Here is a 23,635-nt window from a genome sequence, read left to right on the forward strand (position 1 = left end):
GTGTCTAATTTCAACTAAATTCTGCCACATGTGTATTCCACCAACCCGCATTGGAGCAGCGTGGTGGAATATGCTCAATACCTTCTCCTCAACGGGAGAGGAGGCCTTAGCCCAGCAGTAGGAAATTTACAGGCTGATTATGTTATGTTATGTTATGTATGTTATTATACCGTTTTTCTTTTTTAAAATATATGTGAGTACTTAGCCTAATTCTGTAAAGAATAAATAGAAGTAATAGCGTTACGGTGTTACAGAGTATTACTTACGATCGGCGCCAAGTGTAATTTATGTCTGGACGGGAATGGGGCGGTAAATTGAGTTTTACCAATATGGACTACCCACATATTTACCTAGTTAGAAAAATACATGCAATAAATATGTAATAAGATCATGTATAGTTATAATTTTGATGTGAAGTAACTATTGGTGACGGGAAACGGCATGACGCTCTTTTATGTCGAGTTCGTCATCTCCCTCTACTCCCTTCTATGTGTGTGTGTGGCACGTATATTGTATACTTCGTTGCTATATATTATAATAAAAATACTTTAATTTCATAATCAAAACTCGATTTTTATTTATTTTACTTCATAGTTATTTATTGTTTTTCTATATTGCAAATGATTTTATTGATCGTTATTTTATGGAGGCGGCCATCTTAGATTTATAATTATTCTGAATATATTAAATTGTATTGTCGTCAAAACTAAGCCAAATATCAAATCAATCGGTCAACTGGAAGGCGGTAAATTTTGATTACAAAATTTGTACCAAAGAACAAACAGGGCAATATAAAATAACGCCTTTTAATAAAAACCGCTTAAAAAGGAGATCATCAATCCTGTGTTATTTGCTTTTGTTTTTTTATACCTCCTTTTTTATAATTTTATCATTTATGGAGTGATTTAGAAGATTGATATTTTAATTTATGTGGGAATAATTTTCGCTTTTTTTTGTTGAAATTTTATATTATTTTGTCAAAATTTTTACGTATTATTATCTGTACAAGCAACAGAGTAAATACTACATAAACTCTTGTTTAAATCGAGCTTCATATATAAACCGTTGCATTTTAATGAATTAATTTGACATTGAACCTTATCTTATCGCACAAATCCCACTTCAAATATATTTATTTAATTGCCAAAATATTATTACAGATTACGTCAATGATATTTTAGAACATCATTAGATTACGTCTACCTTGTTTAACAAGATACCGAGAAATAGGTATGAACTGTTAAACATATTGACTCTATGTTTGGTAGTTGTTATAATAGAATATTATTATTAGGTAGGTGTTCTGTCAAATGGGCCACGTGACGGTATTCCCCACCACGAGACACTGTAGGAAATATTAACCAAGTGAACCTTGAGAACTAATATATTAATTATAGCCCTTGTGTCTGTAGTTACACTGGCGCAATCACTATTTAAACCGGAAAACACCGATACTAAATAATAATGTCTGGTGGTAAAATGTGTGATGAGTGGGTGGTATCAACCCAGATGGGCTTGAACAAAGCTATACCACCAAATAATATTGTACCTCAAAAAAATAATCATATAAACTGGTCGTCATTTGACGATAATGTCGTATCTCGTTAAGTTATCGTGTGATTAAGTTCAGGTATATTGATAAAACATAATGATAGTAAATATAAGATAAAAAGATTAGAAAATGAGTACAATTTTTACTACTTTATTGTTAAAATTCCCAAAGTATGACAATCGATCGCAGTTTTAGTCAGAATGACTAGTCTAATTGTATTGTCGTGTGTTCTGGCATTTGTTAATGCTGTAATAGCAGGAAATCATGAAATATATTCCGGGTATGTGCCTTTAATCTAATCATTGGTTTTTGCAAACGATAATATTAATAGGAGGATAGACTTTTGTGCAAAGTCAGAAAAGAAAAGCTACTGAGTAGTAGCATTGATCACTTTGATAAAATCAGTGATAATCATTGTATGTGATAATCATTGTATTCTTGGGGCAAGGTATACGTTTCTATAATAAAATTCCGCAGACATTTTTAACTTTGCCGTTTCATAGATTCACGTCAATTTTATAAAATACATTGGTAAAGAAGGCATATTATTCGATACAAGATTATATAGATGATAAAAAAGCGTGGAGTTAATGCTTGTTGACTTCCAGGCAGGAGACATAAATTACATATATAATTGTGTTTAACTAACATGACTGTATTTTTAGATGTTGAAAAAGAGTTTCTTGTCCGTTCTTCTCGGTAGAATCTACATTCCGAACCGGTGGTGGCTTTACTTTAAATAGTTTGTTAAATGACTATTCAAAAGTGCTTGTAAAAGCCTACTTGAATAAAGTATATTTTGATTTTGATTTTGTTGCTTGCGGGTTCTTCTCGATTCAATTTCGAATATAATCTTGTGAAGTGACTAGATTCAAAAGTGCTAATTGCTATTTAAAAGAATAAAGATTCAAAATTGCTGATAAGAACCACCATATTTTGATTCGAATCGATTTAATTTATTGTACTCCAGTTAGCATTGTTATTGAGCCGGTGTGAAAAAATATTTTAAAATCCATGATTGGAGTCGTAATAATGGTGAAAGGAGTTTTTAATATTTCATACCTCTAAACCATTTGTCCTCTTAATATAAGTATTAATAAAAAATATTCTTAAAACAAATAAATGTGCTATAGAATCTACATATTAGTCTATAATATTCTAAATTCCAGTTTCAGGTGTTTTCTGAGAGCTAAATCAAAAATTTAAAAGCTCCGGTGAGCTTCGCTTTGTTCTTAGAGAACCTGCCTTCGTATGTAGAGGAACTTTCTTTAAAGTGGCTTATTTGTGTTTGTGCCTTCGTAGCAAAATAAGTGTCAGTAGTATTGCTGATTTCGAAAACAATGTAAATATCACATGGATTCAGTTTTGTGTTATTTATTTTAAACATTATTTAATAAAACTATAACACATTTGTCGAGGAATTTAGTTCCAAAAAATCGGTAAACAACCGTATCAGTAATGTCTTATATTATAATTTCTATTTTTTTCCGACAGCTATTCAGTTCATGGCGTTCGTCTTCGTGATCAAGCAGACCAGATAGTCCTTCACAAACTCGAAGAAGATTTAAATGTAGATTTATGGAACCATGGCGCTCCAGGACTTCGAGATGCATTGGTTATGGTCTCACCGGAAAATAAACGAGAATTTTTGGCCATATTAGACCAAAATGGCTTGAATCACTACCTGCATCTTGATGATGTAGCCTCGTAAGTAATGACTCATATTTAATCAGTTTGTAATAAAAGTACCTGTGCTTCATGGTTTTACTCTCGCTAAATATTTAGAATATAAATAATTATAAAGAATCCTAAAGCCAATACAACTCTTTCTATACTGACCTTATATAGTTCACGTTCTGCGTAATCTTCTAACCTGTTTTTTAGTTCCTGATATAAGCGAGATATGATTAAACAGACAGTCTAGAATTAAAATAAAGATTAATATACATCTATACAATTCATGAAACATAATTACATCAAAATTATAATTAAAAATGATCAGATTATAATCAGAGGGTGTACCTTCGATAAAAGGCATATCAATCATCGATTTTAGTATCGACTCCAGACTAACCAATATGTTTTATTCGCGTTAAATTATTATTCAAGGCATAAAAAATTCTAAAATCTAACAATATTATAAATGAAATGCTATTAATCTTATTTCGGGGAATTTTCGAAAAACTTTGAAAATATATACGTATATACTTTGGCAGACGGACAAATGTGCCTGTCCAGCGCTTACCTGTGATGGTGAGTGGTCACCGCCCATAATCATTAGGTCTGTTAGAAATATTAACTATGTCCACCTACTCGTCATAATATATCCTACCGCCAGGGAGCAACACTTGTGCCGTTGACTTAAGCTTTAAAGGGCGCGACATCTTAAAGGCAGGCATGTAACATCTTATATTCCAAGGTTACTGGAACATTGTTACTGTAAGTTATGGCTAATATTTATTACGTCACCGATGTCAATTTAGGGATGGTAATCACTTACTAGTTTGCCTCTCAATTTTTTAATTAATTAATTTGAAATCGAATAGTCCATCGTACTAAATAAGGTTAATATTATGAAGTAATCTTAAGACTAAGAATTGATTTAATTTTGTAACGTAGAATAAAACAATAATCCACAATTAAACAAAATAAGGACTATTTTAAACAAAAAAAAATGTATTTGTAAATATAAACAATGTATGTTAAAAATATTGTTTCATACGAGGCCTTTTATCAGTGTGATCTTTTTACACTAGTCAGCATTTTTCAAGAGATTTTCGCTTATCGCAACTAAGCCCTACCGTTTATGTTATCTTCAGCGGCTGAACAGCCATAAACGAGTGTAGCCGGAGCTTTATAGCTCTTCTTTCACACCTCATATAGGACCGGCGGACCGACATTTTATAGCCGTTTCGTACCAGAATATTACTCATTTAGTCGTGGAAGAATTTCGAATGTCTACTTCATATTAAATTTCAAAGGATGGCTAAAATATACTCTGTATCTTTTATAGATATTTATAGAGATAACATTTGTTAAAACTTTATCAGTTGTTAGATCTTTATTAGGTGTACAGTTTGTTTTATTTAATTGAATATAGTATTGTACTTAGAATATTTTTATATCTAAATAGATTGTCATCATGTGAGAACGCTTCGAAAAAAAAACAAGTGTCTATCTCTTGGCCAATAAGTACACACAAATTTAGATAGTAAAGTAACCCAGTTTATTTTATTTTTTTTGTACTGCGTACTTATAAATAATAAGGTATTATATAAATATGCTTAGCATGTAATTCATAATTTAAGCACTTAGATACGAGACTCATTTATTGATCTCGCAGTCAAACCAGTGCCCTGCTTTTGTGAGACTATGTGATAAACACACTATAAATATTGCGTAATGAGAAAAAAAAACAAAAATATGTGGGTGTCCAACGATTAGATTAGGTATATTGGTTTAAAAGATTCCACTCCACTGCTGCGATTCACTGGACACGTGTAGGTTTCTAATAAGTGACACTAACTAACCATCCCAACTTCGTTCGAATAAAGTTCATAAAGAAGCTGCCCCTCCAAATTCCCTACTTTAAAGTACCAAAAATAGGGAAGGCGAAAAGAGTGTCTATGCTTAATTTCAAGTCAGTTGGACCTAAGTAGAGTTCAACTATAGGTCCGATTGACCTGATATAATATACATTTCGCAATAAGTATACATAAACATAACATAATCAGCCTGTAAATTTCCCACTGCTGGGCTAAGGCCTCCTCTCCCGTTGAGGAGAAGGTATGGAGCATATTCCACCACGCTGCTCCAATGCAGGTTGGTGGAATACACATGTGGCAGAATTTCGTTGAAATTAGACACATGCAGGTTTCCTCACGATGTTTTCCTTCACCGCCGAGCACGAGATGAATTATAAACAGATTAAGCACATGTAAATTCAGTGGTGCCTGCCTGGGTTTGAACCCGAAATCATCGGTTAAGATGCACGCGTTCTAGCCACTGGGCCATCTCGGCTCGGCAGGATAGGGACATCTCGCAATAAGTACTATAAATAAACTATAAAAACGTTACCGATTTAGCGATTTGAATCAATGGTTAGCTAGAATTTAACTTAAGATGTCCGATATCAACGAGACGATGTAAAAATATATTTCGTAGAAGATCTCGTCTCGAGAGATCTTAAATTCTGTAATCTCTACTGATCCTCTTATATTTGTATCAAATAAAGTCATATTAATAATGTTGATAACAGTCATACAGCTAAGAGGCTTAAAGTGGACAAAGCTTACAGTGATACGTTGTTTTCTAGATCTCTCAAAGAATACGACACACAAGTATCTAGTTGGAAGCTGAGTAGGACTAATAGGATGCCGTTTTTAGACTACCCGAGATATGCTGAGGTAATATATTGTTTTTTTTTTTTAATAGAAAGACAGAAAAAGGTTTTTGCCTTTTGTTCCAGAAATTATAATCATATTTCAGAGTAGATTTGTCTTCGTTGGATATTAGTTATTATTAAAATATGTTTTAAGCAGAGGTTTATACGAGTATTTAATTTAAATTTGTTTTTCAAATAATTAAATTTTTCTAGTTGTTTACGAGCAGGGAATTATAAAAGTGTTTCATTTTTTATTAACGAAAACATCTCATCAAATAATTTAAATTACAAATTGTTTTTAATTGATCATTATAGGTTGATGCGTATATGGAAAGAATAGCTAGAGAATATCCGGATTTAGTGACTTTGGTGAACGCTGGACCCAGCTTCGAAGGTCGAGCTGTCAAATACTTGAAGGTAAATACTAACACGTTCAGAAATGTTTAAATGTGAAATTCCAAAAAAACGCAATGGAAAGTTTTTCCGTAAGGAATATTATAAAACTAATTACTTCTTAGATGATGAAATGACCTTTAGAATTGAACAAAACCATCTGGTCGATTTAATTAAAAATTCAATTGATGAAAATAAAAACGACACGCTGTGGTTTTTTCTTAATCGGTGGGAGATTTTTGGCAGTTAATAAACCACGTATAACGCTTCTATAATATTGAATTACGATTTCGAATTTGACTTTGAATATTCCTAGATAGTTTGACTGAATTCAATGGATTCGGTAATTATATTGTCAAAGTTTTAGACTAAATTCTAATATTATTAAATAAAGTGAGTCAATATTTTTTTTAAAGATATCAACCTCAAAGTTCACCGACCCTAGCAAGCCGGTATACTTCATAGATTTTACGATGCACGCAAGAGAGTGGGTGATTGTTCCATTCGCTATGTACACTATACATCGACTAGTAGAGAACCTGAGGGATCAGGATAGGGACATCCGAGAGAACATCGACTGGATCGTGATGCCCATGGTCAACCCTGACGGCTATGAATACAGCCACACTGATGTGAGTACTGTTTAAGGTGTTCAAATACCATTTTACTCATAGCATTATTAATACGAATACGATTATATAAATGCCAACGATAAAATGATTATTTATATTTGTACTTCCAGAAAGAGCAACTTAGACATGATGTTGGTTTTGCGATGCTTTTACAATGCCGATAAAATATGCAAATAAAATTATGTAATATAATTTTTAATACAGGCACGTCTTTGGCGCCGTACTCGATCGTTCAACGCATCTGTCAGCACGGAGTGTTGGGGCGTTGACATCAACAGAAATTTTGATATCAACTTTAATACTCTTGGCGTCTCATCAAATCCTTGCTCTGACATCTATCCAGGACATGAAGCTGAATCTGAACCTGAAACGCGATACGTCAGAGATGTTATTCTAGAAAACTTAGACCGTATGCAATTGTACCTCAATGTTCACAGTTTTGGGAATTACGTCGTCTTCGGATACGGTAATACATCGTTGCCGCAAAATGTTGTTCAGTTACACCAAGTCGGAGCAGCGATGGGAGCTGCTATAGATGTAAAGAAGCTCGATAAAGCCCCATTTTATTTGATTGGAAACAGCAATTTATTAATGTATGAATGCTCTGGTAGCTCGCAGGATTACGCACAGGTATGACTTGATTCTATTTCATTTTTATATTCACGAAGTTTTATAAGATTATACATTTGCTAGTATTTTATGGATTGCAATAGTTTCCGTTATATTAATTTTTATTTATATATTTATTTATTTATGCTTTATTGCACCAACAGTTATTACAACATTATACCTAAGGATTAACATTAAAACAGGCGGCCTTTTGGAATTTTGATAATTTATATATCATATTGTATATAAAATATAATAATACACAAAATACACATATAACCATAAATATAAATAAATACATACATATAGTATATATTATATTACAAAAATTGAATAAACTAAATTAAATAAAAAGGCAAATAAACAACGACAACAATTGCCTATGGATATCAAAGCGACAAATAAAAGTCTTTAATCATGCTTCAGTCATTCATTTGCCAGCACTGAATTTTTTGTGTTTAATTTCTGTTTAAAATTCATCTCGTGCTCGATGAAGAAAAATATCGTGCAAAAACCAACATTTGGCAGCTGGGTATCTGCTACGTGTGGATACATGTGATACATTGGTGGATTACAAACCGCAGCTAAATCCACCACGTTGCTCCATGGAGCATCGTGGTAGAGTAAGCTTCAAGCCTTATTCTTAAAATCGATAGGAGGCCGCAGCTCAGCAGCGGGTTATTAACAAGCTGTTATTTTTTCTGCTAGACTCACTTGACCATTTCTTTTTAGGCTGTAGGCGTACCGTTCTCCTATACCCTGGAGGTGTCTGGTTATGAGTATGGTTTCCAAGTACCTCCCCAATATATTGAGCAGATAAATACAGAATCCTGGGAAGGTGTCGTCGCATCAGCTCGTCTTGCAAACTTGTATTATAGAGCAAGAAATCGTAACTAAAAGCCTAAGGAATACAATGGCTTGAGCAAAAGTAAATGTTTAATAAAGTTTGATAAAAAAAATATATATTTGACTTGTTCTCGTTTTAATCTTCCTCCAAAAATCTTTATAAAATTTATCGAAATGGTTTAAACAGTCATTGACTTACATGTATTGTATATTTTAGTAAAAATAGTATTTTTAAATAGTTTTTGTTAAAATAAAATTAAAATATGTGTTAAAATTAAATTATTATTTAACTTTGCCGTTTCTGGTATAGCTATTTTAAATATGTTCTGTAATCTTTATATTTCGATATATCGGGTGTTTTGCTCTTTCTTAGATAAATTTAGAAAAGAGTAAGCGAAATGGCATATCAAGATGTCTGACATACATGTATGTCATTTATGTTAAATAAATAGTAATGTCGTCATATGGGCCACTAAAAAAACCGAATTTATTAAGAATAAAAACAAATTGCCGCTTTCAACAACTGTCATATTCTGTCATTTGCTGGCATGAGCTCATTGCACTTAATGAGTTGTGTCGTTGTCGCAAGACCACCTGACGGGCGTCCTCAGCCTCGTGAGCTCCCGCTGTCACCGGCCACGGTAGCTGCGCGCTATCGCTGAGGACATGCCGGGTAAGGAGGCATGGCTCGAGACCCGTACCCCGCTTGGCCTAGGCCCAATAGGAAGAACCCTAACACAATGAGTTGTAGAGTTGTTTTTTATTTTTTTTATGACATTGGTTGGCAGACGAGCATATGGGCCACCTGATGGTAAGTGGTCACCACCGCCCATAGACAAAGGCGCTGTAAGAAATATTAACCGTTCCTTACATCACCTATGCGCCACCAACCTTGGGAACTAAGATGTTATGTCCGTTATACCGTTATAAGTATGTAAGTTATACCGGGTCACTCACGCTTCAAACTGAAAAACAATAACACTGAGCACTGCACTTTGGCGGTAGAATATCTGATGAGTGGGTCGTACCTAGCCCTACCACCAATTAAAGTAAACGGGTTTTTTTAATAAAAATCTTATTTATTTTCTTTTAATTATTATCATTCTTTGTTTATTTATTCCGTTGTGTGTGTACATTGAATACAAAATATATAACGATAGCAACTCCGTTTCAACCGAGTGTCCCGTGACTCATCTCTATTATTCCAAAAATATGACCAATCACCGGGAACTTGCAAGCAAAATTCTATTTGAATTGATCATGTAGCAGAACTTAATATTAATATTACCAAAATGGCCCGTTGAAAACGGGTGCGCTTTTAAAATCTTAGTGAACGTCAGATTAAAAAAGCTAGCTAAAAATATTTTTAAAATATAATTTACTTTCGACGGTCAAGTTCGAACTAAGTAAAAAGTTAGATTCTGTCCGGAGGCTTCATCTCTCACTTGAGTCTTTGAGTAATTCCGGAAATTAACTAAAAATTTACCGAAGAAAGTTTTAAAGGCATTACGGTGACCCTTTCTTGATGAGTGACTTCATTTTGATTTTCTTATTTTTATCTCGTTGCGCTCTGAGATCAGCAGTGGAATAAAAAAGGCTGGGTGGTCTCTACGGAGAATATTTCTAGAGAAGTAGAGTTCTAGTTAAAGAGATAGTCGCAATTCGTTGGCGTTGTAAGATCTGACTAAGGGAATTATTGTTAAGCGCATCAATCTTATGTCGCGTGTTAACCACTCGCATGGAAGCAAGTCACCAGCAAAAGCATTCTCGTAGCGTCCGACGGGCGGTCTTCATTTTTATCAAATTATTCTTAGGCAGTTAGTCAGGATCAATTTTAGGTCCTATTTATTTTTGTTATATATAAATGATGTTCCTTTTTATTTTAATGGTATTTGTAATATTGTATTGTTTGCTCATGACAACTTATTAATTTTTATTGGTCTATTTATAATGTTTGAGCTAGAGACTTCCTTCGGGATGTTTTTAATAAAGGGGGTATACTGACAGAAGTGCCGTCACAATATGTTTACAACAATATTATATAAAATGGTAACAGTGGTATGAGGAAAGGTAAACTTAGTTTTCGACTTCCTGGTGCACGGTATTCGTTTCTATAATAAGGTTTCACATTTATTTTTAACAATTTAATAAATAAGGCATATTACTTAATACGAGATATTAAAGATACAAACGCTTGATAATGGACGCAGTATTTGTAGATTTATTGCAGAATATATACATTTTTAATCCTATTTTTCTAACATTCTGTCACCAAAATGGCGGAAAAGAGTAACTACTGGGTTTCTTGCCGGTACATCTTGGTATAATCTACTTTCCAAATCAGCGGTAGCCTTACATTTGATTCTAAATTGTAACATGACGATTAAAAAGTGATTTTATAAACCTACTTTAATAAAGAAAATTTTTATATAACACACGTTTGTCCAACAATACTCATTGAAACAACCTGAAAGAATGAACTCCAAACTTTCCAAGACAAAGACGAGTAGACAAGACGATATACGAAGCAGTGTAAAATATTTCCACAGCAAAACGAGAGAACTTATCTGTGAAAGTTAATTGGAAATGGATTTATTTTCCATCAGGATAACACAGTTCCAAGCTATGCAGGGGGTATTTAGAGCATAAAAAAATTAAAGAGGTATAAAAAATATGGTATGACCACCTCAGAACCCGGATCTCGATCTCATTGAACATTTATGGTAAAAGCTGTGTTTCTGTCAGTGTACATACATAAACGTTGTCCTGCTTGGCAAAACGTTACGTGAAAGACGAAAGATGGAACAATATATCAAAAGAAACAATCAATAAATTGATCTTATGCAGAGATTAGCGAAAAAAAAAATCAATGAAAAGATTTTTCTATGAATAAATATTGAAAAATATAATAATGCCATAATTACATTGACTGATTTTTCTTGAATTTTTTGATTGTTTATAAACGGCTCCTTCATTTGATAAGTAAACTGTTTGCTTTGTACAATTAAACTATTTTGAGCCTTATTTAATTATAATCCTTAAGTTAAAGTGGTCTCAAACTTATATCTATACAAAAAGATTTCAAGCATTTTGATCACAATGAGATAAATTCCTCAGATAAATCACAGAATTTACTTCGATGGATATGAGTAGCGCTATTCCTGCGTCTTTGATGAAGCAATCCTTAGTGAAAACGTATTGCTCACTATAAAATTAGCATTTATATTAAACTGGACAAGATTTGATTTAATTTTTTCAAAATATTTATTTCATGAGAGCTCATTTTACAAAGTGGATATGGACATTGAATAAATTACTAGGAGCGCTTTTGTTTCCAATTTCAATAAGAAAAGCTAATTTAAATAATGTGTAACAAGACAATACATAAATGATAATAATTACATAATGATTACGTATTTCATTATCGTTTTATATCTTTTACAGCTATAATTAGGACTCGGATTATTTTATTTGCTGTAAAAATAATTCTAAATCGAATTCTTACTTGTTTCTAAATGGATTATACAAAGTTTTATTTTAAATATATTGCAATATCTGATACAAAAATGATTAAATAATTAAATTACCTTTGGCACAATTTTTATGTACTATTATAGGAAGTACTAAGGATTATTACTTTACGCGGATTTAATGATAAAATTTTTGTTCCATATTTAATAGTGAAAAGATACTCGAGAGAATTATTTAATTTTTTTTTTCTTATACGCTATGAATGTTATAATCATGTCGTCAGTTAAAAGGACGAAGAGCTGAAGTGCCAAAAGTTGCTTTTGGGAAAAGTGGTTTAAATTTTTTATACTTTAAATCTCGTTTCCTAAAAATACATTTTCATTGATATTGATGTTTTAGTTCATTATTTATAGTTGCCTCGTTGGTCTGGCTGCGTTCAATTTTCTGACCATATTATTGGACTTTTGTTCAAGAAATTCTCAGTAACAACTCGTTTGTCTGGAAGCTGACAGTGTAGTTCCTGCGCCTTCAATTCGGGTCGTGTCTGATTGCTTTACCACCATAATAGTAGTCCCACAGGACCATAAAGTGAGTTTGCGCATTCTCCTGAGGTTGGCTAGCTCTATTATGGATTGCTCCCACGATCGAAATCGTTCAGGAAGACTTCGTCAAGGCTGTATCGCTATTTTACTTCATTTGTTCAATACGACTGGCAAATGCGAAAAAAATATTGGCACTTATTACATTCTTAATACGTCAGCAACAAAGACAAGCAAATCACTTTAGCCTTGAATTCATATGACAAATTATTATTGAACGAGATCCAAAATAATTTGTGGTATTGAATATGGTTAAGTAAAATTTCGGCATTTTGAATGCTGGCGAAGTTGTTATCGGACCTTAGGAAGTAAAATTAAAGTTGACGAGTTGTATTATGAATAAAAATAAAGTAACTATTTTCAAAATGAAGGCCGTAATATTAATATTTCTTGTTTTTCATTACTACTCCTGCCATTGAAATAAAATAAAGAGTCATTTGTAATGAGTCTCCAAGAGTACTAACAAAGAGTTCCAGTAAAAATATAAATAATTTTATATTTCAATTATTTGAAAATTCTGTCACTAGCCAATAGTATTTGTTATAATTATTGTTAAGCAGTTTTAGGATTAGTAAGGTGTGTCAGTAAAACACGCCTGTTGTCTCACGACCTAAAACCAACACAGTCCCTGGCGTATCTCGTTCAAGTAATCGTAGCATGTGATTGTGTGAATGCTTTATTGCGAATTAACCGATCAAAAACATAACGTCCCTTGTGCTTTTAATAACACTGGCTTGTAATGACCAGGAAATGATTCGAATAGAGCGTTCGCTGTTGTTTGATATTTTTATATTCCAATTAGTTTTATCTAAATAAAAATAGGTAAATCGATACAGCATAATAAAATTATACATTAGATAAGATTATAATAATATAATTCTTATATGTTCAAAGATAAACTGTCTCGGTATTTTGACGCAGTATTGGTGAAAATGAGTGTCTTAATAGTATTTATATGTGTTTTTGCGTTTTCGTATGCAGTACCGCTAGGAAATAATGAGGATTATTCTGGGTATGTGTTTTCAAATATTATTTTTGGATTTTATAATTGATGTTACTACACTAACATTAAGGGCTTATCCCAATACACTGCTCCGATGCGGATTGGTGGATACATATGTGGCATATAAGGTTGCCAGTTCGCCAAACATAATAGCCGGACAGACAACCTAATTTGGCTGGAAATTCGGGTAAAAAGACCGGACACCCTACATTATTGAAGATTTTGTGTCTCAGTATTAAAAGGTACGGTATAAGGTAGTAAAAAATACATTGATACATGATTTTTTTAAATCAAGCATATCTGATTATTACCATTAATCTTGTTAATTTCTAATGAAATGTAAATCAAAGCTGGAAACCGTTTATTTGGACCGGACACGCAATTAAAGAGCCTAACTATGCCTGACAACCCTAGGGGCAAAACACTAGATGAATACACACAAATTAAACACACGAAAATGGGTCCGTGTCCTGTATAGAAGTTTTATAATTATTATAGTCAATGTCGCGTGTCACTTTCTGTCATTTTACGCACGTGATCTGCGGTGAGTTTCGAGTTTTTTTTACAGAATACCTCTACCTGCTTAACCGGGTTCAATCGGCTATCTATATACACATATTCTAAACTCTAAATAAGACACTCTCATAAACCATTAATGTGATAATAAATATAACAAAAAGATGTCGAAGCATTTAGGATTAATCACACGGATCTTCATTTAAAGATATATCCCCCCAGACGGTTCATCAGACTGTTTGGTTCACGTACATAACATTTTTGTTTTGTAACAGAGAATTTTCATTTACTTCTCACTCCTCAAATCGAACTACTGTTTTCTAATATTTCTTTTCAATTTTCCAGATATTCGGTCTACTCCGTTAAGCTTCGTGATCGATCAGACCAGCTGGTTCTTTTAAACCTGCAAGTAGAATTAAACGTTGATTTATGGGACCATGGCGCACCAGATCTCCGTAACGCATTGGTCATGGTGTCACCTGAGAATAAGCTAAAATTCTTGGACACATTAGAAGAAAATAGTATAAACCACCAACTCCATCTTACTGATGTGGCCCTGTGAGTGAACAAAATCAAAATACACTTTATTCGAGTATCCCGTTACAATTATAGTTCTAAATGACGTTAAATAATTAAAATTCTTCTATAAAATATTAGGAGTATTTAAACTGGATGCTTGTCCTGTTAATAATAATTAAGATCTGACTCACATTCTTGATACTCAAAAACAAAAACTAAAATATAGAAACTACTCTGAGAAAACAACAAAATGGCTTATTTAGTAATAATAAATAATGATTTTATAGAAACCTAAATACGATTAACCATGATAATGATATTATGAATTTAACAGATATGCCAGAAGCAAAAAGTTTAAATCAATTTTGGTCTAACATACTAACTAACTATTTATATAGTTGTTTCTAAGCAAGCAATCAAAAAAAATAAATTAAACTACACATATTGATCATAAGAAGGCATTTGATTTAGTACCTCATAGCTGCCTCATGTACATACTTAAACATTATAAAATTCACATTCATATTCAAATCCCGCAAAAACTGAATTAAAAGGCAGTGAAAAAGTAAAATAAATATATTATAATAATATATTTATTTCACAAAATAATAATAAAGCGCAGTTATTAATATAAACATATTATATTATACATAAACTTTTTCCCAAACCTTCTGCACCTACTGGAATAAATTTCATGTATTTAAATTTAGCAGCCTTTTCAGTTATGACAAAAAAGTCTCCTAATTTATTAGTAGATTATGAGACAAACGCTTTTCAAAAATACTTCATATTCGCCTCGTAATCTATATATTTTTTTCTTCTTTTATTAAAGATGTTTCTATGTCGATCAATTTTATTAAAATGGCTGACATTGTTTTCTAGATTTCTCAAAGCGTACGACACACATGTAACTAGTTGGAAACAAAGTAGGACTAATAGGATGCCGTTTGAAGACTACCCGAGATATGCAGAGGTATGTTATATATGATTTTGTTTTAAAACAGAACGAGTGACAGCTGTTGGAGTTTTATGAAAAGACACTTAATTTATAACATTTTCGTCGTACAATTTCATATAATTCTTGCGTTAATAAACATCGTAAAATATTTTATATTAATATTTACGTTCAAAAGACGAACCAAATGTATTAATTAATAATAATGTTTATTTCATCAATAAACCAACACAGTACAATAACATCACAAAGGTTGACTTCTTCTTTTGAGTGCCATGAGCTCCCGCGCCAGAAGAACTCGCTTATAAGTATACTAGCTGAATCTGCGGCTTTACCTACTTGCTTTACAAACTTCCAACCTCCGTTTTACCCCCTTAAGTTTCGTAAAATCCTAGAAAATCTTAGTAGATGTCTACACCCTAACCTACACCTGCCAAATTTTAAGTTTGTATGTGTTGTAGTTTCTGAGATTTCGTGATTAATCAGTGAGTGGTATTTCGCTTTTATTTACATAGACTTGCAATTATTTCTTCTCAACTTATCTTCGGATGTACAGAACTAAAATTTTGATCAATAATATAAAAATAAACTATTATTTACATAATATAAAATGTATTTAAAAACTTAATGTATATTAATTGGTTATATATATAGGTTGACGCGTATATGGAGAGATTAGCTCAAGAATATCCAAGCTTAGTGACGCTGGTGAATGCGGGAGCCAGCTTCGAAGGTCGCGCTATCAAGTATTTAAAGGTAAATGGCACTTCTTTTGAACACTTTGATGTAATTTTCATTTCAATTTAGTTATTATAACTATTAATTAAATTTGAATTGAACTTCTACTAACGTTGAAGTGGAGATTTTTTATATATTTTATTAATATTTGTATGTTTTATAGGAATAAGTAAATTGATCTACTTAAAATAAGACACTTCTGCATTTATCAAAATAATTTTCTTAATTGTTTGTTATATGTTTCCTTAGATATCAACTACAAACTTTTCCAACACTAGCAAACCGATTTACTTCCTCGATGCAACGCTGCACGCGCGAGAGTGGGTGACAGTTCCTGTCGCTTTGTACTCTATCCACCGTCTAGTAGAGAATCTGAGAGATCAGGATCGAGACCTCCTAGAAAACGTTGACTGGATCGTGTTGCCTATCGCCAATCCTGATGGTTATGAATACAGCCACACTGATGTAAGTGATGTTTAAGGTTACTCTTGTATGCACACATACTACTAGCTCACGATCCTAAGTTAGTCCAGGTAAAATAGGAATTTTATGTGATTCCCAATCCCAGCCCATCTAGTTCTCCTCTCCACTCCATTCTAAGCTCATATAGACACAAAAACTCCATCGATTCTTTGTAATCGGTCAGGAGTTGAGTTACATTCACACGTATGTATGATTTATATTTATTAAGATTTGATGTTAAAATTTCAAAAATAGGGAACGCTATGATCTTCTATAAGTAATTTACACATCATGTTTGAATACGTCACAAAAAGGAATTATTATTGTATTTTAATGTATATTTAAAATTAGTAGTTTTGTTCGTTCCGTTCGATCCATCCGATCCGTTTTCCTAATATCAATTTAGGCCATGAGATGTTAAGCTACTACTGCGACGTTAAAACTCCTGCGGGAACTGCGGCCTTACGTCTAGCCACTAAACCAACGAGACAATCAGTTACAATCAAATATATAAATATATCTCTATCATAGGACCGTCTTTGGCGCCGTACTCGGTCGTACAACGCAGAAGTCAGCACAGAATGTTGGGGCGTCGACGCGAACAGAAACTTCGACGTTAACTTCAACACCATTGGCGTTTCATCTGATCCTTGCTCCAACGTGTATCCAGGCCACGTCGCATTCTCTGAACCAGAGACACGATACGTCAGAGACATTCTTCTGGAAAATATAGACCGCTTGCAATTGTATCTGAATATTCACAGTCATGGAAACTATCTTCTATTCGGATTTGGTAACACAACTCTACCTGCCAATGTTGCTCAGTTACATCATGTTGCAGCTGCGATGGGAGCAGCTATTGATGTAAAGAAACTGCCCATTGCTCCTTATTATTTAATTGGAAACAGTAATCTAGTTCTGTACGGGAGCTCGGGAAGTGCTCAGGATTACGGACAGGTACGATTTTTTTATTTAATTTTATAATATCCGGGGAGATATATGATTTAGGTGCAAAATGTTCAGATTGTTGTTGATGTTTTGTATTTCTTTTTCAGGAAGTAGGCGTACCATTTTCCTATACTCTGGAGTTACCTGGTTACGGGTATAGTTTCGTTGTTCCACCTCAATATATTGATCAAATAAACACGGAAACCTGGGAAGGCATCGCTTTGTCAGCTCGCCTCGCAAGCTTGTATTATAGAGCGAGAAATCGTTTTTGATACTTGAGGAATACAAGAAGCAGAATAAACCTTAGTGTTCCTTTAGCTTTTGTAAATAAAGTTTAAAAGTAATTTTGTTTTTTAATTTACTGTGTGTACAAAATATTAATGACTAGTTGTCGCCCGCGGCTTTGCTCACGTTGGTTGTCATGTATTAGGTATTAAAAGTATGTCCTTCCTTGGAATTCATGCTTAATACCAAACTTCTTTAGATTGGATTCGATTCTTCAATGGTTTGATTGCGTGGACCGGCGGTATTTTAGTCTGTTGCCATTTCTGTCTAGAGTTACTTTCGGATTTATAAAATATTAGTGCAGATTAAAGAAATATGTTTCTTTATTAATTATTTATGTATTTTGTACTTATAATAGGTAGTAAAATAAGGTGGCATATAGACAGTGCGAGGCGTGGTTTATACTTCCATCAAGCACCAACTTAACAATAAAAAAAATCTTAAGAAAAGAAAGATTAAATTTGATGTTAAAATGATTGAATATTATTTATAATAATAAATACTTTGAAGCTGTTATTTAAGAATTTATGTGTACCTATCAAAAATGTAACAGAAAATTTCATATATTATCTGGTATTTATTCATTTTAAATTATTTTTTATTTAAAAAATTACTATGGCTTCTGGCAAAAACTAGGCCATTTTCTGACATAAGTTAATTTTGAAAAGTAATTTTAAGAATCACGCCAATCAAATTAACAAACACGCCAAATGTAAAATTTCATTGTTGTTGTTAAGGAGGCCATCACTGTAAGGGGTTTTTGATCTCCTAGTCGTAGACCGCTACCGAGTTTCTGTCAAAACAGAGTTTTACGTAAGATTTTACGGGCAAATCGTGAGGTTCTCGTTAATCTACTCGTGATCTTGCCTAAGAAGCAGGGCAATTCTACTAATTTATAACGATTAACGATACGTTAACGATGCTATTCCGATCAAACTTCGAGCGAACTGCAACCGGATGGTTTTGTTAGTAGAATAGGAAATTGGTTAAAGGGCAACGATTATCTTTCAATTCGATTGCAGTAAAATGACAATTAGTACACTGAAAATGAGCATATAGAGTACGATAAATGTGAATTTTCAATAATTTATTTATTAAAGCAAAATACACCTAACAGTGGAACATACGGGCTAAATAATCTTTTCTCGTAAGGACAAGATTTGCTTATTCCACTACGATGCTCCAGTGCGGGTAGGATCTGAAGGTATTACAGAATAATAAAAACATGACCAAAGGATTCCATGAAATGACTAAATCGATACCTGTCATATTTTAAGATAATACATTTTTATATTGAGGGACGTTCAACCTTTTTGATTCAACTTTCATTTATTTTGAATAATAAATATTATTATTTATAAGTACATTAAACGTAGAAGACGATTGTGAAATATAAAAGATTGATACACGACATCTTATTAAAAGCGTAAGCCGATTTTTGTCCCAGTGATAGCTGTACATAACAAATTAGTTATGGTCTCATTTTGAAGTGCTCCAGCCGTGCGCAAAATTAAAGAAGATTCTTGGTTGAAATTTACTAAATTGTTACAATTTAATTTAAATAGGTAGTGGCCGGCTATAGAGAGGTACTACGGCTATATAAGAAAAAAATGATAAAGTAAACAAATTAAAGTAAATTGTTATCAAAAAACTCTTTCTAACTGAACTAATTTATCTATTTGACATTAAAAGTTTAATTTAAGAAAGGTTTCATTATGCAATGAAATGAAATCAAAGCAAAACCTGTCATGGGATTCGAAATTCCTAAAAAAGCCGCGAAATTCCGGGACCACCAGTTAACTATAATTACCATAACACTTAAATGATAATTACACTCATCAAAATAGTATATTACCGTGAGTCGAATGTGAATACAAAATGAGTTGTGGAATTTTAAGGACATATTTTAATAATTTACGACCTAGGTATATTGTTTTTATAAACATGACATAAATATGAAAGGCTGTAGCTCTCCAATATGAAGCTTTTTATTATTGTAAGTTTGATGTATAATAAAATAAACATATATATGTTTAAAACAAAAACAAAAATATTAAGATGATTACATAACTTTTACATTTTAAAATCTTGCAGAATATTAATTACCGATAGTAATTATTATATACTTTTTATGTGTATATACTTCATAAAAAAAAATTTATACCTTACAGTATTAGTGGCTTAAATTACATTTATTAAAATTTAATCTCCAATTAAACAACACGTCCAAAACTAACTCGTGAGTCAATATAAGATTGGAAGCTAAATGACGAATATTTGCGACGTTGCCGCATCGTGCACACACATTGAAGTTTTCCAACAGGTGTGTTAATGCAATAAGCCTGCGATCACTGCGTTGCATTAGTACGGGTGGATCGACACAGTGTCCCACGTTGCCGCTTCGTGTTCTTAGATAATGTCAAACCAGTTTTCCAGCTACGTTTGTGTTTCTGCACAGTGACGATCGACACTTAACGTTACGGTTGATTTCGTTGTAATACTTAGCACGGTATTTACGGTGTTAATAAATAGAGTCGTGATCACTGGTGACATTTCTTCCTTCCTTTTCTCGACATAAATTGTTGAGTTTTGAATAGAAGTGCGTGTTCGATGTTTATGTTTTTTTGTTAAATAATATAATAATGTTTTTATCTTACGATGTGATTGCTACTTTCGGCGTATCGGCGGTGAGTTGCGTTTTATTTATTACAAATATAATTATATTAACTAAGTCACAAGATAACGTTACAAATAGTACAAAGGACGTGTATGAATGATATTTTAAGCGAGATGTGAAATGTTTTGTTTGTTTTTTTTTGTTATTCGTGTGGTTATAAAATTTGAGACTGATTCATTAACGGACTTTATTTTAATGTGTCTTAAATGTTGCTTTCGTAATTATATTAATTTATAAATGAATGTGCTTATACGTAATCGGTTCAGAGCCAAACCTGTTTCTTCTACTTAATACAATTAATTTTTTAGCGTTAATACAATTTAAATGTGAATAAAGTAATATTTAAGGCATTCATAGTAAAAGTTATAAAAATTGGAACTCAAATTTGGGGATATATGCTCATATATGTTTAGAGATGGGCTAGTCCAGAATGCAGACACGTGGATTTTAATTTAAAATTCTTTACCCAAAATTGTGATTTCAATTCTGAATTTTGGTAATAAAATTCTTTACCTGTACAGCACCATGTTAGAATAACCTCCTTACAAGAAAATGAGATCTTTGCCCAGCTGTGGGCAATTTTTTTTAAATAATATTTTATGAGGTTATGGAATAAAAAATATTTAGACAAATAATTAAGTACTTAATCATTCTTTTCAGTTGGTGTCATTCTTCGTGTCAGTGACATTACTCCTAACCGTGGCATCGAAGCGGGGACTGTTACGTATGCCAACTAGCAATGAACCTTTGGTCTCTCCTTTGAAGGAGAAGATCGTACCATCTGCGCCTGAACTAGCTCCACTAGCCGATTCTTCATAAGCAGAGAAAACCATTTTTAAAAATATTAAAGTACGAATTTGTAATAGGGGATTACCACTAGTTGGTTACTAACAAATTAATTAGAAGTGTATTACATTAATACACTCTTCAAAAAACATGAAATAAATGTCCTATGTAATGGCATTTATTGTAGGCCTCATTAGGAATGGCAGAGCAATGGTATAGGCATATAGTCATTTCTAATGGCAGGAAGCTAAGGATAAATAAACAGGTTTAACTTTGAATTTATATGATATTATAGGTCGAAACAAGCTGTGGTGTTCATTATGGATTTGTGAAAAAATGGCGCTTTGAGTTTCGGCGAAAAGTAAAATGAAAATAGATACATAGGTATGTAGTTTTAAGGAATTATGTTGTATTATAAATAAACATACTTAAGTAAAGAACTGTTTTATAGTTCATGACATTAGCAAGTCGCATGGAATATGTAAATCAAAGGTTTGTTTATCTTTACGTCTTCTGCCATTGGAATGAAATAAAGGTGTATATTTTACCTGACGCGAACCAGAACGAAAGGTGAATGAGTCAAAGTTATTAAAAAAACTGGTACAAAATACTATTAAATAATTATGTTTTTATTATAGCATGATAACTCCATTGATTTATTATTATATAATAAGTTAATTATGGAATATAAACTAGCAAATAATTATTTTGTCCGGAATGTTCGTTACGATTTGAAATTTATTATTAAATAACTCATGCGAAGCATGCGTTAATAATTAATAATTTTAATTTTTTTACAAAATTATATCTAATATCGTACAAGAATTGTATATATAACGTTTAAAATCAATCAAAAGAATAGTTTAGGTACAAAAAAACGCATTTATTTTACAAACTGGTACTTAGCAGTACTCTCTTAGTAACGCCATCTATCGGAAATCGGAACGAACTTTCCGTGCGACTTATTACGAACGCACTTAATAAAGAAACTAAGTCAAGTTGAAGTTATAAGTAAAACAAAAGTTACTACGCACATTATTTTTTTGAAAACGATGTTACAATAAAATTGAATTTTATAATTTACATTGGTTTGATTTATAGTGTTACCTGCGATGTTTCATACATTACTTAAGGGGTTGATCCCTATATATCTTTAGGGTTTAATATATCAAATTTGATAATACTTGAGCAGCTTAGTTGTAAAAGCGTAAAACGCAGCTTGTCACTTATAACTAAGCTGTGGCAGATCCGATCACGTACATATGTCACAATGTTGTCTTCCTGGTGAGATGCATTAGGACATAAGGAAGCGTAAGGCAGTCTCTCGTCACAGCATACACGTCAGCTTCAACCGTAACGCCAATACATCTTTGACATTAATATATTTTTATACCCTGTGAATATTCATCTAATGAAGACAAGGGTGCCGTAATATCTAAAGCCTTGAGTATATCACCTTATAAAATGCTCTGATAATAAGTTATTTAATGCGACGCATTTATGTCCCAGTCGCGCTATTTGGAGAAATCTTGAGAGAAATTTTAACTAATTACTTAAAGACTTCACGGTGGGTTCTGGAGTTTTATTTTACCCGGTAAGGCTTGGAAGCCCGCGTCTATGTACCACACGCACGAAATACAATGTAAAGTATTTTCCTATCCAATTATAAGATAAAAATATCTCAATATAATTCTTCTGTACATGTGTTTGTCATTGCCATTCTCCTAAACAGCTGGACTTGTTGATTTTTTTTGGGTTCGTGGATATTTTAAATTGGTTTAGATAGGTGGCGCTACGAACGCGATTCAGTGTTATATTTTTAACAAAATAAATAAATAACTGACATTTATTACATTTTTAACGCTTACGATGTATATTATAAAATTATTAGTATTGACTGACTTGGGTACGTCTATTCCTCAAAAAAATAACATCTCAGCTTATTTGTAAGTGAGGGTCAATTCTACTTATTTATGTCGGTTACGATACGTTCCAGATTATAGTCCGACTTCGACCGCAACTGAATTGTTGAGTTAGTAGAATAAGAAAACAGTTCAATGATAACGATTAAGTTTTAATAATAAAATTCCGCAGATAATTTTTACACTGCGATTCATAAATTCAAAGCATATTATTCAATACAGGATTATGTAGATGATAGAAAGGCGTGGAGCTAATATTTGTTGACTTCCAGGCAAGATATATTACATACATATATGATTGTATATGGATAACATAACTTTGTCTTTTAACTATTGAA

The 23,635-nt window shown here is 32.5% G+C and overlaps 2 protein-coding genes and 2 long non-coding RNA genes across 4 annotated transcripts in view; 2 read left to right on the forward strand and 2 right to left on the reverse strand.

Moving 5' to 3' along the window:
• LOC135193918 (uncharacterized) overlaps positions 1 to 23,635 on the reverse strand; it is a 569,995-nt gene that overhangs the window by 312,902 nt on the left and 233,458 nt on the right. The gene's annotated exons all lie outside the window — the stretch shown is intronic.
• The window catches only part of LOC113395575 (uncharacterized), a 333,619-nt gene that overhangs the window by 284,587 nt on the left and 25,397 nt on the right, over positions 1 to 23,635 (reverse strand). The window lies entirely within an intron of this gene.
• LOC113394713 (carboxypeptidase B-like) lies at positions 1,714 to 17,945 on the forward strand. Its single transcript, XM_064218315.1, has 10 exons — positions 1,714 to 1,832; positions 3,047 to 3,259; positions 5,868 to 5,958; positions 6,252 to 6,301; positions 14,351 to 14,563; positions 15,407 to 15,497; positions 16,134 to 16,235; positions 16,467 to 16,682; positions 17,211 to 17,636; positions 17,735 to 17,945. The coding sequence occupies exons 1-10, from the start codon at positions 1,753 to 1,755 to the stop codon at positions 17,897 to 17,899; spliced, it is 1,647 nt and encodes a 548-aa protein (XP_064074385.1). The 5' UTR covers positions 1,714 to 1,752; the 3' UTR covers positions 17,900 to 17,945.
• On the forward strand, positions 20,254 to 22,456 carry LOC113394716 (uncharacterized). Its single transcript, XR_003368596.2, has 2 exons — positions 20,254 to 20,599; positions 21,250 to 22,456. It is a non-coding gene; the product is annotated as an uncharacterized LOC113394716 (long non-coding RNA).

This window comes from Vanessa tameamea, chromosome 21 (genome assembly GCF_037043105.1).
Source record: "Vanessa tameamea isolate UH-Manoa-2023 chromosome 21, ilVanTame1 primary haplotype, whole genome shotgun sequence".
NCBI classification, from domain to species: Eukaryota; Metazoa; Arthropoda; class Insecta; order Lepidoptera; family Nymphalidae; genus Vanessa; species Vanessa tameamea.